Source organism: Gasterosteus aculeatus, chromosome 4 (assembly GCF_964276395.1).
Source record: "Gasterosteus aculeatus chromosome 4, fGasAcu3.hap1.1, whole genome shotgun sequence".
Taxonomy (NCBI): Eukaryota; Metazoa; Chordata; class Actinopteri; order Perciformes; family Gasterosteidae; genus Gasterosteus; species Gasterosteus aculeatus.
The window spans coordinates 29,348,985-29,366,825 of NC_135691.1; the positions used below are offsets into that span (position 1 = coordinate 29,348,985).

The following is a 17,841-nucleotide window of genomic DNA, read 5'->3' on the forward strand; positions in this document are numbered from 1 at the left end:
AAAGTTAGCAGAGATCGGGGGCCACATATTTTCCACAGAATGTTCTTCCCTTTCTGTTTTGGCTCCAGATCCTCTTCATACTTGTATCTTCTTCTCCCCAGGTGTTAAAAGCACACAGGCATCCCTCCACCCCCACGGACCAGAGATTCTCTGCGTGTAAACGTTTTAAACCTTAAGGGATTACATTGTATGCAGCCATCTGTAGCTAAGCGCGGGTGGCTTTTCAGGATAATGGAGCGCTCCTCCGACGCAAGCATTTCTGGCCCGATGTGAGCTGTAGACAGCAAAGTGGAGGGTGGCAGGTTCCGTCTCCAGCGAGGGGCTTGTCTTTGTGCAAATAACCACTGGAAGCCACGACATCGGTCCAAAGGCTTTATGTAAGGGAAGTCAGCATCCTCACTGCAGTTTTGATAAGAGCAGACTTGCAGCTTAAGGGAATCTCTGTTTCGCTGTCATTTTCATTGTCATTCTTTGCTCTTCTTTCCAGGTAGTTGATTCCATTTTTACTCCTTCATCAGCTCAAGGAAGGAGAAAGTCTGATTGTATGAACCACTCAATCGCTGTCTCTCGCTATGATTCATCGATCTACTTATTTCTCCCTGATCGTGAGATTTTTGTTGATGGAAAGTTATAAAATGTGTCTTCTTTGAAGCCTAAGTTTGGTGTCGTCATACTTTAAATGTGAAGTCTAGGCATTTAATGTTGATGGTCAGCTTTAAGCCTTTATAAGTACATACATATAAATATGTATCTGCCATACATAATCAAAGGAGCAAGTAAGATTAACAAGCTAATGAGCTCTTTTTAGGTCAGAGTTGAGTGTTCAGTTCAGGTTTGGTTGAACAAAATCGGAGGCCTTTGACTAAAGGACGTGTTGCTGCCCACATTATTGTCCAGTACGTGATCCGTGATCAAACGGGATCCTACATGTGCAGCTCATGGACGCTTCTCCTGATTAAGAAAACTGAAATAATATCCTCTTTATATTTTCACCAATGGCATGATCAAAGAAAAAAAAGTTATTTTCCCCCCAACGTCTTGGTCCTTTTATATTGTGTCGTGCCAGGAATGCAGTTGCATGTACTGTATGTATCCATGCATTCATGTACGTATGTCTTTCTGTGATCAATGATTCACGATGTGCTTACACACATTTCCATAGAGCAGCATCAGCCGAAGGCAGTGTGTCATTATTGTTGAAGAACAGCGGCGGGTCGCACGTTACCTGAAGCAAGACCGCAAAGCGCCACGACTGCCTTTTTCTCTCTTTCTCCCTTGATCTTGGTCTTAACGAGGCCCTCCCATCCCATCCTTCCTTCTCCCTCCATACATCTCTTTTACTTTCCCTTCCTGGCCTCGCTCCATCCCTTTGTTTTATTCCTTTCCATAAATCGTCCACCCCTCTCCCTCCACGTACGCAGGCAGCACTCGCCCGACGGGCTCCATGTCTTGAGAGCTTGTCAGCTGTGTCAGGTCTCCCCTCCAAACTACTCTCTGAAACTCACTAAGGACCCGAGGACTGGTGCTCAGTCCTCTGCAGTCTGCTGCACAGTCTTTATTATGACCGGCCTCTAACCTACCTGGAAGAATTGTGTGTGCTCATAGCAACTATTTCTGCCTGCGGTGCACTTCATTATAGCCCTCCTTCAGTCCACCGGCTATGCCATTTCACTAAAGACATCTAGTTAACTACACGAGACGCTATCTCTGTTTCAGCCTGCCAATGACTGCAAAGAATCATTCCAAAATTGTCCAAGCTCTGCAGCAAACAGGCAATTAAGCAACTGCACTTGTAACACCATCTCACGTGGCGTTTGACGTAACCGCCTGCATGCCACTGTAGCTGTCGCTACAGAAATGTTCTGCTAACTTTTGCCGGTGTTAGACCATCCACTACTACCTGTCTCCACCTCCTCCTCTTATCTGTCCCTCTGCTCTGTCCCTAACCAGGCGTACGGCGTAGTTGGACAATTATCTCTGACAATATGAAACGTGACGAATGACTGTCGGGCCTCTGTGTCCCTCTCTCCCTAGATGTACATCCAAACCACCACCCTGACCATCTCTCTCAGCCTGTCTGCCTCGGTGTCCCTGGGGATGCTCTACATGCCCAAGGTCTACGTCATCCTTTTCCACCCCGAGCAGAATGTACCCAAGCGGAAGCGCAGCTTCAAGGTGAGGCCCCCGTGAAAGGACTTGAGTGTTAAATATTTCCCACGTTTCAACTGGTTTTCATTTCACATTTTGACCAATGAGAAATATTATCCATGCTGATGAAATGAGGATTATAAATGTAATTTTACACTATATGGAATTGTATTGAACCAAACATCAGGGCTGCAGCAACTAATGAATTACATTAAAAAAAATAAGAAAATATTATACCAGCCAAAAATACCCTCTGTTTGCGGTCGCCTGGATCCCAATAAAACTATAAAGCTTTTTTTAATGAGATTTAAAAATTGTTAATCAAGTAGTAATCAATTATTCAACAATAAAAAATCTTTGTTAGCTGCAGCCCTACTTAAGAGGGGGGCCAGATTTCATTTCCAATGAATGTATTTCTGAATGTGAATGCATGATGATACAGGCAATTGTGACAGCTGCCACCATGTCGGGGAAACTGAGCCAGAAGGGAGACCGGCCCAACGGAGAGGTGAAGACGGAGCTTTGTGAGAGCATGGAGACCAACAGTGAGTAAGAGAACACCAGCGTTTTATAACTATACATATAACATACTACAGAGAAATCAAATCTTCTGGTCCATTTTTATTCATATAAATCCTCAAAACACTTGAATATATGTTGAGAGTTCAATGCTAAAGCAACACGGATCCAATGAATACACAAAGCAAACATAATCATGCAGAATAACAAATGTTTCTATTGAGTTATTTATTCTTTCAATCAAATAGTTTATGCCGTACAACAAACAAAGTAGTACAAACTAGTATTTTTGACCTAATTGCTAAGAAACAAACGGACACTATTTTCCCTTTTGTTCACGTCCGCTTGGATGTGCAGATTACATCAGGATGTTAGTTTTGCTTTAATCAGGAAGAAGTTTAATTTCGGTTTGAAAATGAATTTCACGCCTGACTTTTTCGCATGGCAAAACAGCTGCAACAGTGACAGTTTTTAAATAGCATGGCGTGTCTTCTCCGAGCTCTGACTGTGAAGCCCTGTTACGTTCACTTCAAAGTTCTTTTTTTTTTTTTCTGCGTTCAGCGGCTTCTGCTTTGTCAGCGATCCGTGAATGCAATGACAGGAGTGAATGTGCTCGTGCGCCTTCATGTTTAGCTGCTGCTTTGCATGTGTGCACGCGGGCTCCAGCATGTGCGTCCGTCAGTCTGGTGAAGTCCCGATTAGTGTGTCCTTTGGTGTTTAAGCGGTGCGGCGTATTTCCCTATAGTTGTGTGTGATGTTTGTGGCGTATCTCTAATCTTTCATTTCAGAAGTGTGCGTTTGTCTCGGCCTCGCTGTGCATGTGTTTCTGTGCAGTCGATAAATGCGGCATGGAGGGTAATACATTTCTGACCTGGGTTTTCCCGTCAGCACTTTATTTGCAGTAGGTCAGAGTTCATTCATTCAGCCAATAGGTAAACTGCTTTGTCATGTCCTCACATACTTTACAAACATGGAATTGCAATTGAATAATTTCCATAAGGTCTGAGGTGCGCACAATTTGTTTTATCTTAATTTGTTTGGCAACATGAATTTTGCTTAAATGTGCTCTTGGGGGGGAAAATAAAAATAAAAAAAGCCTTATTTTTATATTTTTGTCATGTCTGCTTCCATTATTCCAGCAGCGGCTGGTGGCAAAGCACAAGTGAAAGAAAAACAGATAACAAAAAGGGTCGTACGAAGGGTTGTCGCAAAGACTATAACAATGGCGCAGACAGAGGCGTGACGTTGCTGCAAAAACATTGACATTTACCATAGAACGCCTCAAGGGAAACGAGACATAATGGGTTTGACAAAAAGACCCGACTACTCAGGTGGACTGTGGATGTGACAAACATCTGCTCTCAACTTCTCTTTCTTATGTTCCTCTTCCTTGTTCCCTTCCATACGTCCAACCGGTCCCTTCTTATTCATTACCCCCCCCCCATTCCCCCCGTCTCGCTTCTCACTCTTTTCCTCATTGCTCTTGACCTCATCTCTGCCCAATTTTGTTATCGTTTTCTTCCCTCCTTTCCATCGTCCACCCCTTTTGTATTCACGCAGTTTCATCAACTAAGACGACATATGTCAGCTACAGCAATCACGCCATTTGAAGGGACCACAGAGGAAGAAGACAGGGATTGGACAGGAGAGGGGGCAGTGTCTTGGGGCCGTCGCTCTAAGTCGATTGGGAGAAGAACCGGCAGGAAGACTGGGAGCGCCCGATGGAATCCAAGCATGAGACATTTTGTATTGTTCAAGCATCAAACCACAGAGAGGTGGGACCACGTAAACAGCCAGTCAGTGTGCCTGCTTTCCCGCTGCCCACACCTCATTGGTCCTACCAGGAACTTACCCGTTTAAAAAAAAAAAAAAAGACAACATAAAAAAAGGGACATTCCATAGGACACTTTGTTGGACAGAGTAACTGTTAAAATCTAAACACACAAAAAAAAAAAAATCATAAAATGACAAAAGGAAAAAAAAAGAAATCCTCTCAGAAACCGTGTAGACATTATATCTAAAAGGGCACATGTGGGGAAAGGTTTAACAGATTACATTTTAAAAAGATATTTAAAAAGAGAAAATTCAGAGAAAATCTATGAGACTCAAACATGTTTGTTGTTATTCTCTACTTGTGAGTATTTTTGTGGTTGTGACGATTTTTTCATTCTTGTCTCACCGTTGTCTGATGGATCGCCCTTACATAATGAGATGAGTGTGTTTCCTCTTGCTGTCTTGGCTAACTGGGTTGTCGCCTTGGGTTGTGAACCTGTAAAATGCCATGGTTGACGCATGCCAGTTTTTATACAAAAAGGAGATTTATTTATAATAAAGGAATGTTTTGCAAATGTGTAGATTGGTGGTTGTTTGTACCTTTCTAGTTTGGAGGGCGATACCTTTTGCAGATGAACTTTTAGGTTAAATCTTAAAGGATCTGCGGATAAATGGATGGATTGCAGATTATAGCAATGCAAATGTATGTTACTTCACACAAAAATTAATCATGCTTTATATATATATATATATATATATATATATATATATATATATATATATATATATATATGAGTTTATGTCATTTAACAACAGAATATAGTCTATTTTTTCCCCACTCAGTTATCATATCTCGGTACCTTCGTACCACTGCCATAGATTGTCCCTAGAGGCGTCATGTTTCTCAAGAGGAATTGTGATCACTTGACTTTTAATCAGTTTAACTTAAGCACAGTTCTTTCTTCTATTTTATTTATTTTCATTAAAAGTCCTTCGGTCTCCGCTGCCCTGTTCCTCACCTGTCCGTCTGCAGTGTATCGATCTCTCCACTGACGTGTCGACGGGAGAGTGTGACCAATGGGAGACAGAGATTACAACGAAGTGGACAGTCCTCCCGTCTCTGTACACCCCGCAACAACCCGCCAGATGTCCAACCTTCAAAAGTACATGAGAGCCGAGAAAGAAACACTCAACTGCATCAGCGAATCCATTCTTTTCAGAGAGGAGCGATCGATACCGCTGGAGGCAAAGTGAAAGGACAAATCACTCCATTTACTCCAGGATGGTTTGCCCCACTAACAGGTGTCAGATGAAAAGGTGTAACAAATCTGAGTATTTTCTTGTGAGTTTTTTTGTTCTTTTTTTTACGATTTGTGAATCCCCTGAAACGCTCCCTCTACGACACGAGTGGTTGACGTGGACACAAAATAGTAAATATCAACCGAGTCTTGTTGCCTAAGCACGAAATCACATCTTCAATCTCTACAGCTGGCATTGTGCGTGTGCGTATGTGTGCGTGTGTGTTTTTCACCAGCTAAATCCCAAATGCCCTTGAGCTAAACACTAAACTCCTACCTGCTTATTTACTAGAAGCCGCTCAGGAAAGATTTGAAGCGTGTCTCGTGACCCTAAGCCTCCGGGAACTTGTTTGTAAGCCAAATGCTAACTTTTACAGACGGACATGTTGTCAGCAAACACTTGCTGTTGTTCTGTTGTGCAGAGTCTCTGCAAACGTCTGCAGCAGATTCAGTATCCTGTAAAGAGTTCCATTTGTGTAAACAGAGGGCGGGTTAGCTGACTGACAAATGTGATGAAATGCATAACTGTCGGGGGGCTCAAGAGCGGCGTCCTTCGACACTCGTTTGTCATCACGCGTGTAAATCTCTCCGAGAGTCATCTACTGTTTTTCCCCCGGAATGAAAACAGATGGCGGATGTTTCGACCTCGTTGTCACTCAAGTCGTTGAGTGCTACAGCCGTTTTTTCTACGGGATGGATTGGATGTGTTTAATTAGCGCTGAATCAGGCTAAAAGTGACAGGTGTGGAAGACTGATAATAAATCAACCATAACCTTTTTAAATGCATTCATATATATTTCAAAGGGGCAAGGGTTTAGCCTAATAGGCTGCTCTACATTAAAATATAAAACTGAGTGTGACAATTTTGACTATAGCAGCTGACAATTTGTAAACGTTATGACATGTTAAGGGGTTAAATCCATGGAATGGCTCACGATCGCTAATTTTGTCTCTAAACATATTTTAGATTTTAACATAATTGAAAATCCCGCCAAATCGGGTGTCTGTGCACAGTCTAAACTCAGCTGGTTTATGTCATGCCATTGCCCACAAGACCTAATTCCATTTATGACCGTATCTATGTCTAACTAAGGTATGATTGTTTTGTATAGCCATGTATGCATTTGAACTTGGCACATGGCATTGGAACTAGAATGGAAGAGTCATAAGTTAGTTCAGTATTTTTATGTTGAAATGAAATTGTTTTTGGAAGAGGCAATCAAGTGGATAGCCTTCAATTTATTTCTGTATTTCAGTCAAGATGCAACTACACTTTCTGAAATGACCACGACCATACGGCTTCTGTTCGAAGCGTGGAATAGATTATAAAACAAAACAAACGGTTTTATAGACCGAAAACAATATTCTCTTCAAACCTGACCCTCCTCCATCCACATTTCAACACAAAAGAAATAAAGTATGGCCTTTTCTTTCGTTGACCTCGGCTTTGAGTAATGGGATTTTTGAAGTTGAACTGATTAGTCATTGTTCCACTTGGTACGTGTTTAAGTAAAAGAGCACCTCACCTTTTTTCCTGAAAAGAACGCAATGACTCACTGCACAAGCCGTAATGTCACCGAAATGGCTCAACGATTTGCAGAAGTAACACATACAAAGTCTCCTACATTTTCTCATTCATGACATATTTTTCCTTTTGGATGAGTAGGTTTGTCATGTGGACTAATTGCTCACTTTGATTTGTAAACTGTACTGCAGGCAGTCTGCAGGATATGCTGTCGGACAGAGCCGATGAGCCGCGTTGTCTCCAGCCCACTAATTCAATTACCATCTCAGACTGCTGCCAGTGTGGCCTACAAAAGCGAAGCAGTGGGCGGGTGAAGAAAGCTTCTCTCTTAGCGAAAACACACACCTCCTCCCACTTGAAATAAGTGTGTTTAAGTCAACGGCTGTTTGTGTTGCAAGAAGAAAAAAAAGCAGATGGTTCACGACAGTGTGATGTGCGGATGGGGAATTGAGCTTTTCGATCCAGCGGGGCTGATTGACTTGCTGGATGACATCACATGTCAGAGGCAGTCACAGGGTGCTGATCTGGGGAGTTTTCATCCAGCGTCTCAGGGTCACTGCTTAGCATCACACTGACAAGCGAGCTAGGACTGAAATACTTCCACATTATATGAGTCATTCATTGAGGTCTGCGCTAAAAGTCTCAGCAAGCAGTTTCCAGGTAGATTATCACTTTACCATTTTATGACGCTGAGGACCGTATAATGAAATTAAGGATGACAGGGGATTTAATCATTATAATGAATAGACAGATGGGCTGATGCAATCACAGTGTCTTACCTACAGTATGTGGCTATATTAAAAGACTTATGTCACCAGTAGATGTTCCACAAAGGAAATAAGGTAGATTAATGCAAGATAGGTGATGAGTTGTAGAGCCTCCCCCCCTTATACAGTATGGAGCAACCCGAAGCTTGAAAAGTCATCTATTCCATCCTAACATCTAATCGTGACAATTGTTTTTGTGAGGGGGGGGGCTTAGCAAACATCAGTTGGTTTGTATAACCTTTTTAATATTCTGACTTTAGAGAAATGTTGTGAGTCCACAAAAGGCTCCTAAATCTGCACCAAGTAGTTGGATGTTGTTTAAATGACTTTACTCTTCTCTCTTTAGACATTATAATAGAATTTCATTGCGCCATACGGGTTGACTGTGCAACAGTCTTCCACATCTTAAAGCTTAAGCAGATAAACATTGATCCTTCTTACTCCAATGTGATTGGCTGGCCGGGGTGAAACGGAACAATTTTTTTTCATCCTAGACAATTATATTTTATTTTTAGTGGTGGTATGTATGTGTATGTGGGCAAACCAGTGCATTTGTGTTGATGTGCAACCAGAAGTTTAATTTTAAAGCCTGCAGGCTCTGTGTTTTCATCGCTATTCAACTCACACACAAGCACATGCACACACACGGGTATCCCAACACAAGCACATGCACACACACGGGTATCCCAACAAAGTATAATTTATTTTCGTTATATACCTGAACAATTGTAGCTGCATGGCATTAAATACTTACTAAAAGCTTGTGCATAATTAAATAATGGCTATAAGTTGCTATGGCGACAATGTTGACTATCCTTTCCATTACCACAAACTGTGTCTACTATATCTTTTAGCCCCGTGTCATTTTACAGTCCCTAATTTGGTCGTTCGGGACACTTAAATGCATCACTACCTCAGTGAAAAGTGTGCATGTGGTTGTGTGCACTTCCAGTTATTACTTATAGAGGGAATGCGCACACAGTTGCGTCTTTGAGACTTGTGTGTGTGAGCTTGCGTAAACATACCCTGGTGAGGAGAGGGGACACCTGGGGGAGACGCCGACAACAGAACTGTCTCACCTGTCAATCAAGTGCTTCCCACACTGTCATGCTGGGGAGGAAGAGGAGGAGGAGAAGGACGAGGAAGATAAATATGAGACGCGTCCATCCCCTTAATGAGAAAGGCTTCCATTTGGGAGTTGCGAGTGCTTAAGGAACGGAACAGTGATTTAAAAGGGGAAAAACAAAGAAAGAAAAACAGGAAAAAAAACACCAAACAGCCTGTTTCTCTGAGTTTAAGGTTTCTCAGGCAGCGAAACCTCCCAGCCGAACTAATTAGCTCTGTCAGATGGCCTGTGCCAGGGGAAGCTATTACCTTAAATAGACTCAACAGCGATACAGAACCTGCTTCTTACAGATGTTTGACTGCCTGTTGAAGACACAGCTGGCTGACGCCAGTGCGGGCACTTTTCCAGCTATGTGAGTATGACTACCGATGCAGAATTAAAATAGATAAATTGGGAGTTCTCAAGGAAACCATGTGTTGAATGTCGAGCTTACCTTGTTTCATCCTCAAGATGCTGGTTAAGAAATCAAAACATCTTACTCTGTAGTAAATGTCCTCCAGGCATGTGTTCTGTAGGGATTTAACTGTGCACTCGTCTTGTTCCTGTGTTAACACATCGTGCCTCAAGGTTTTCTGCGTTGTCGATGAAACGTTATTTTAACTTAAACAGGTTAAAAACATATATTCATCGGACTGATTGGTGGCATTGTGTGACTTGCAGCCTGAGTTCACCCAAGTTCACCCAAAGAAAAGAGGTCACAGCGACGTTGTGCTCTCCTTTGATTGAATAAAGACATATCTGGTGGTATTATATATATCATTTTTATTAAAACAACTGAAAGAGGAAGTGTTGCCTGAGGGCAAGAGTATGCCTTAGAGCCTTTTTTTTGTGGATATTCACAAATGTGTTACTTTTACAACTACAGCAGATTTTAGTGCTGATTAGACCTATTAAGAGTTTTTTAATTAAAAAACATTTTTAATGTGAGGTGACACCTCCTGCTCTCTCCTTCTTAATATTTACCTGTTGGTTCACAAATATAAAATGAAGAGCAAGACCTTGACACTTTCAACAAAGAAAGCACTCACACTTTGATTTCAAAAATCTGACTTGGATATCACTCCCGGTAAAACTCAACCCCGCCCATTGATGTGCCTTCAACCAAAGAAAGTTGCGCGTAACAAATAGAGGAGCAGGAGATAACGCTCTCATCCCATGCCCTTCTCCTCCGGTATCGTAACAGGACATCTGTCGCCGAGGGGCAGATTAGCTACACCCTTCTGAAGTCACATGTTGACAAGATTATGAGGTGCAAGGGTGACGAGTCTGTGGCTAACACCTCTGGAAGCAGCTGCAGAGCGACGCGCTGCTCCTAATAGCTACTGTGCCGGGGCGCCTGGGTGGTGATAGCATCTGGCATACAGCTCGGTAGAAGATGCCTGCTTAATTCTTCTGAGCAGGAGCAGATGGAGGGGAACTGAAATCTTGGGACATGGGGAGAGAGGGAAGTGAGGTGGAAGGGAGTGTGGAGGATAACTGGGTACAAAAAGAAAACAGTTTGAAAAGGATTTCTAAAAAAAGAATTCTAAAAGCATACCTCCGTTACTTTGACGTCCCTCTGTTTGTAGCTGCTCAATGCTACCTGAAAGAGGGGATGGAAATGGGGGGACGGCGGAGGGAGGGAGGGAGGGAGAGAAGAGGAGAGCACTCCTCCCGGTTTGGTGGTACCGGAGCATGTCGGGCCTCGGCTTAGAGTTTGCTGCATGTGGTTAACATCTGCTGAAGCATGTGGCTGCACGAGTATTAGCCGGTACTCTAAGCTCTGGGGAGGGAACAGCACGGGAGGAGCACTTCTTTAGTACCAGGCATTAACATCCCAGTTCACATCCAGCTTTTTGCCGACCTATGTTAGCTGGATTATGTTTACACCTTTTGAAATATTCCCGCACCTTCTGATCCTCACAATCCACCCATGTCTCTCCTGTAATATTCTCTTGCGTGCTGGTATACAACGTAACGACTATCATTCACAAAATATGTGCAGACACATGTTGTTGTTGGCAGTTGGGCCCTTCTCTCTAGCACTTTTTATTTTCGTAATTTACGGGGTGGTTATGGTTATCAGTGTCTTTTCATGAGAGCAGAGCGGCATAACACAGCAGCTGACACAGACAAAAGAAACATTTTTTGTCATCGCAAAGGCAACGTGTCCATGACCTAAAAACTGCAGGCACCACTTACTTGATGACATCTCTCTTTGGTGAACACCTGGGTGTTTCAGACACATTAGATCTGGTGGTTGATGCAGGAGAAACACACTGGGACCCGACAACGTGTGCTGATGGCTGGAAAGTCCTAATTGGAACGGATGACAGGGCGGATGAAGAAACGGGATGGAGGGATTTCTCTGTGTGTCCGCGGACAAGCCGTCAATGAGTCAACCCCCCCCCCCCAAAAAAGAAGGAATCCTTTCTTCACCACTTGCTTGACATTGGGGATTAATTTCAAATCACGCGTACGCCTCTGTGATGAACGTAATTACTTTTCAGGCTGCACTTTGCCAGAGAGAGCTTTGACAGTGGAAGTGACGCTGACACACAATCTCGTCCTCCATTGTACTTGGCTGCGCGATACGCACACACACACGCAGGGTTTTGTCAGTGATTTGCGACCGCCCTTTGTCTCCGAACAATGGGGGACTTTGCTGTTGTTGCCGGTGCTGCGGCTGACCTGAAGTTTTGAAGGATTGAACAGCGGAGCAGAGCAGTAAGGACGAGGAGATCAAGGGGTAAACAAGAGCGACGACGAGAATAATTAAGCTGGGGTATCAGATTGTGGAATGGGAAAGAATGTGTCCAATTGCACATTAGCTGGGTTTTGTGGAAGCCTTTGAAGCAGTTTCTTTTTAGATTAGGTGGAGCATTTATTACATTGTGTCTGTGAAATCTGGGATAGCGTCCTCCTTTCTGAAACTAACCATATCAGTTTCAGCCATGCTCACAGCGTGGCTCTGTTGATCTGACATTTCGGCTATTCATGTTCAGTCGCCAGCAGCCTACTGGCTTGCTGGTGCCCTGGCTTCTTCTCCTGTGCTGCCTGAAACATTGTTGCCCCTTTTCCTTTGTCTCAGGTGCACTTTGTGTTTAGCAAAGTTCGCATTGGGGCAAAAGCACCACTGTATTTTAATACCGTTACCGTCACTCTGACCAGATGAATGGAGGCCTTCTATCTTTTTCCAAATTTTAGCAAGAGCTTATCAAATACATTTCTATCTGACATAGTACTGGGAAAAAAAAAACGGCCTTTCCTCAATATTCACAGAGACAAAATACATTTTAGGCGATCAGCTTTTTCATCCGGTGAGCGTTTCGTGAATTGCCGCATATTCAGTGCTCAAGATCAATGGGACGTGTCTGAAAGTGTAGGATAAATGTTCCCCAAAAAGCTTCTGAAATCTGAATCTGGCCTTTAAGAACTGTCCATTGAAGGTCAAATTCCGTATGTACTCGTTTTAATAGGACGTTTGATCCATGGTCCTCAAGCTGCTTCTAAGGCTTTTCCACCTGCTCAAGTACCAACATAGCTGTTTTGGACTCTACTACCTCTCTGCCCTGGTTAAGATTCTCTTTGCACATATTGTATTAAAGAGAACATGAATAAGTGGAAAAAAAGATTTATAGTGATAATAAAAGAGGTGAAATATGATGAAGCTTCCAATCTCATCTCATCTAAAATGCGGGAGCAAATGAAAAGTCAAGTTGGTTAAACACAAGTGAGCTGGATGAGGAAACGCCTGACTGACTTAAATGTGTCTGCTGCATGTAGAGTGAAATGAGATTAAACCAATGTTTCTTGGTGATTGGAAGTCTAGTCAGAAGAACGTTAATCAGATACGCCAAAAAGCGAGAGACTGGAGGAAAACAGAAAATCAAATCAAAGCACAAACAAAATCATGTCAAACAAGTGCATACATTTAGTTTCGCAGTTGCTGCTTTGTTTCTTACTGACACAACGCAATAAAACTCACATTTCCAGTTATAGGGCCACGCAGTTGTCTTTTTCTTGTCGTGCACCCAAATTGTGTATGTAGCAAACGCACATTACACCATGTCAGTTGCATTGTTACTGCACCATTGCCATAGCAATGCACTATTGTGTTACAGTACATTACAAAGGGCCATTATTCAGTAAGAAACGTCTACATGTACGGTTTCATAACGTGTGTAAAAGACATGAGGACGTGCAGCAGCGCTGCTCCTCCTCTGCAGGAATAGATTGTGTTGAATCATTCTCAGTCAAAGGGAGTGTTCATGCACACTTCTCCTACTCGCCCAATCGGCAATAATACTCAAGGTTTCTGTAACGCGGGGGGGAAACTGTTAAACTTCACCATTGACTGATTGACTAAAATGTGACAAAGTAAGAAAAGCTCTTTACCTGGAGCGACTTTCAGTAACATCTATTGCAGATTTCAAAGGAAGGAATTATTTTACTCATGAATGCTCTTCTTGCAACAATGATTAAAAGAAAAAGATTTAAGCGCTTGAATCAGTTCACACAGCTGAGATTACTGCTGAAATTGGGATACAAATCCCCAGTCAGGTCTGGAGCAGGATGAAACTATACTGTGTGTAAAACAATTCTCTCAGCTTGTGGCTGAGAGAATTGTGAGGAGGAATGGCGCATGCTGTGCTGTTATTGTGTCTGCCAAGGACTGAGAAACAAAAATAAAAAGCATGATTGGTGTCATTCTGAAAAATATTATCAGAGAAGCAAATGAACACTTATTAATAAGGTAGTAATAGTTCAGACACACTGTTTGGACAGTTTGGGCACAAAGATGAGCATACAATTCTTAGTATTTGATGTTCCTAATTTAAAAGTAATATTTAAATAGCTTTATCATTATTTCCTCCATCCTAGAAAAATGTGTGTAAAGTATTCAAAGTATTGTGTATATTACTGCAACAAGAGAAAGGTTTATTATTTGGCTTTTTATGTAGATTAGCATTGCACTCAACTTAATGGTAGTTGACTGTAAAAATTATCTTGAGATGGTCATAACAGGCTCTGAGGCTAAGGCAATAGCCTTATTAAAGCTGAAGCGAGGCCAATCAGTATGGTGAAAAACAATTATTTAAATGTGTTTTTGTGTGTTCATATTACGGTAACCATAGAAACATTAGATAGTGACCTTCTTGTGATATTCAAACCTATTGATCTTCTAGTTTTAACGGGACTTAAAACTACGCTCCAGTCCAAAGGGAGAAAGGAGTAGCCACAGAGAAAAGTGTGGTGTCTCTTTGAATTTCACATCAATCAATCAGACTGTGTGGTCCCCCCCTCTCTGCGAGGCACCTTGGTCGCTCCGACTCCAAGTTGAAACGAACAGAAGAATGCTGTCGACTTCTGTCAACTTTGTCTCTCTGTAAAAATGCACCAACGGTGCCATTCATTGAACTTTGGTGCAACATACAACCTGAGGGTGTTTATCCTAACTACAGCTGTACTCCTACCAGCCTGCATCCTTAACCAATTCCATACATCTTGAACCCCCCCACCACCCCTTTAGGTTGGATAATGGCTTGAATCGAGAGAAAAAGGTTTCCGGAACATTTCAGCCATCAGACGGCTGTTACCTTTAAAAGCCCCGACCATTTATCCCAAAGGCGTTTGACTGTGAAAAATGGATGCCCCTGAAGAATTGCCCATTGTGGGGCCTGGAATTTTACAATAGAGGCCGCTTCCTCTGCTCATGCCACGTCAAGGCATCTCATCTAATGGCTTAAAATGGTCCTCCTCCATTCTCCCATTCAGGAGCACCGTTCACAAGGTGCCAAAAGGCACCTCACCGTGGTGCTGGTGATTGGTCACGTCATGCCGTGCCTCTTGGCTTTGTCGTTGAGTTGGTTATTTAATGTGAGCATGCACGCACAGGAACACAATGGTGCTGTGCTTGCTACGTGTTTTTGCCGTTGGCATGCACACAAGGATCTGTGTGCCGTACTGCAAACTACTGTCTGCAGGAGCAGTTTGCTTAATCGGTGTCTGAAGCAGCTCAAAGAAAGAGACATTACTTTCTCCAGATACAGCTGAATGATATGAATAGTTCAATGCCACGTTGGTAATAGCCCGTTTTTTGCACGCTCAGGCAGCCTAGTTTGAGTGTGTAAGCTCAGCAAGAAAATATGGCTTCTCTGTGAAAGAGACTGTAAGCATATATTACCAGAACAGAGAGAAAAAGCACATATCTCCATAACACAGCGGCAAATTATATATACACATATATATATATATATATACAAATTAGTATCAATGAACAACAGGTTGCTGAGAACATTTTTCTATCCTACAAATAAGTTAAAATAGTCTAAATTATAACCTGCAGATTTGCCCTGACACTAATGATTTCTTCAGATTTTCACAGCCATACTTTGCCCCTCGGGGTATTTTAGAGCATTTTGATGTTATTTTAAGGCATCACCGACCTCAAGCTTCGCTCAGAGGAGTGAATGTCATGTCAGATTATGATTGCAGACTTTCACGAGCATCTCATGATTTCCGCGGTAACTTTGAGTTTAAATATTTGTTTTTAATTATCTTTATGCAAATTATACAAATTCACCCCACATATTTCACAGGGTACTGGGAGAAAACCAAAATGTGCTGTGATTTTTGAAACACTGTGTTGATGTGTCAAATGTAAAGGGATCATCAACATATCATACATCAATTGTTATTCAGACATAACTCACTAGATTATAAACGATTTGTCTAAATTTGTCTAATAACTAGTAAATTGGTGATAGTTTTCAATCCCAATCATATTGATCTGTTAGATACTAAGCTACCGCCCGCAGCCAATCAGATAATGCTTAGCGTTAATGCTGGAAACAGCCAATGTGACTCCGACCCTTAATGTCACTAAATTCCCATGTGGCATCCCACTGAAATAATTAAGTGTAAAGGTGTCAAGCTGTGGTTTTGTGTGGTTGCCAGGCAACCTTCTAAAACGACTAATAAAGGTAATAGCCCGGGCATAACTTCCTGTAGAAATTCTTTGCACAGAGCCAAGCTTGTTGTTTCTCAGTGTCCAGTCTCTAAGCAATGTTAAGCTTTTATTATTTACTTGAATAATTCCCCTGGTTCTAGCTTTATATTCAGCGTACAAATGAAACTTTGTGTCTCCCCTAACTCTTGGCAAAAAGGCAAAAATCTATATTGAATATTTTAACTATATATTTTATATTGTAATGTTGCTTAATATAGGTATGTAGCTATTTGTATTTAATGTATCCCCATATCATTGTATATTGTTAACCATACATGCAGTTCTTGTGTTGACAATATTCTGACTAACAGGATCTCTTGGTCTGCTGGCTTCGGTTTCCTTTTTTCAAATGTTTGCTTCTATCCCCCTCAATTTTTTTTCCTCATCTCTCATAATCCCGCCCTGGTCCTCTTCTCTCGTGTTGGTTCCCAAGATTACTTTCACTACCGGCTGGCAATTTTTTTTAAACGTTCATCTCTCACTCACTCACTCACTCACTCACTCACTCACTCACTCACTCACTCACTCTCACACACACACACACACACACACACACACACACACACACACACACACACACACACACACACACACACACACGCATTGAGACGCCCTCTCTAATAAACAATGAATAGAGCCACATAGCGACAGTTCTCCGTCTGACCAACTTTGTTGCCGTGTGACCATTTATAAAAGGTCAGGCCACGTCCGCTCACAACCCCCCTTAAAGAGACCAAAGTATGGAATTAAGGGAGAAACCTTCGGCAGAGAAGGATCCCTCTCTCAATGTCAACATGTTTTTGGTTAGACATTTTGCATATCCCTCTCATATGAAATACCTAGATCTAACCCTCTCATGAATTGTAAGCATTTACTTTTCCTACACTTCCAATCAATAGAGCGTTTTAGATCATTTGTAATGGTTAAAGTTTCACAATGTATTTAGAAAAGTAGCCAGTTTGGCCTCCATTCCAGGCATTTCGATCTACTTTCCTTTTCTCGAACTCCTCCTGAAATACCCTGGAATAGTTTATTTGTATGCAAATGTGTCTCTTTTTTTGTCTGAATGCCTTTTGGCACTCGCGTGTGTTACGGTTACTAAGCCACCGTTGGGAGGCAGGCAAGGTGTTCACCCCTGGGTGTACTTTGCTCTGTCCATTCACGCCGTGAAGGCCGTGACGCGATGAGCTGATACCCGGGAGGCAAAGAGCGTGCCGTTCAGGGACGCGGTGTAGCTTAAGGAACTGCCAAAAATCAGAGCTGCAGAATGACAAAGAGGCGGGAGTATGGTATGAGTATGATAACTTGAAGAAATATAAGTAGGTATAATGAGAGGGAGGGGAACAGAGGAGGGAAGATGATGAGGAAAGATTAGCAGTTCAGATGAAATAAAGGAAGGAGGTCAAAGAAATTTGAAATAGCATAGTTCTAGGTGGGAGAAAGAGTCTGAGGAAGAACGAGGAAAGACTTATTGGAAAATATTAAGGGAAAAAAGAAGAAAACAAGGCAGCAAAACAGTGTGAAAGAGGAGGAGCTGTCAGAAGAAGCTGCCATGCCAGCGGAGAGCTCTTTGATGCAACCCTTCTCGCATCATTTTTTCATCTTCTGTATTATCTGCAATCATTCATCACAACCGTTTCCCCCGATGGCTGAACAGTTGCAGCATGGAGTGTGTGCATGTGTGTGTAAGTTTA

At 42.3% G+C, this 17,841-nt stretch overlaps 1 protein-coding gene across 8 annotated transcripts in view; it reads left to right on the plus strand.

Moving 5' to 3' along the window:
- grm8a (glutamate receptor, metabotropic 8a) overlaps nucleotides 1–17,841 on the plus strand; it is a 229,397-nt gene that overhangs the window by 150,933 nt on the left and 60,623 nt on the right. The window contains exons 12-14 of one of the 8 annotated variants that reach the window (XR_013467497.1): nucleotides 2,035–2,175; nucleotides 2,604–2,697; nucleotides 4,228–4,369. Coding sequence is in view for 4 of the 8 variants with exons in the window: in XM_040174662.2 (XP_040030596.2) it covers nucleotides 2,035–2,175; nucleotides 2,591–2,693; nucleotides 4,228–4,277 (294 nt within the window). In the remaining 4 variants the exon portion in view is untranslated. Of the gene's footprint in view, nucleotides 1–2,034; nucleotides 2,176–2,590; nucleotides 2,698–4,227; nucleotides 5,016–17,841 lie in introns of those variants that run through there. The other 7 variants (XR_013467498.1, XM_078101854.1, XM_040174662.2 and 4 more) reach the window with 7 other exon arrangements.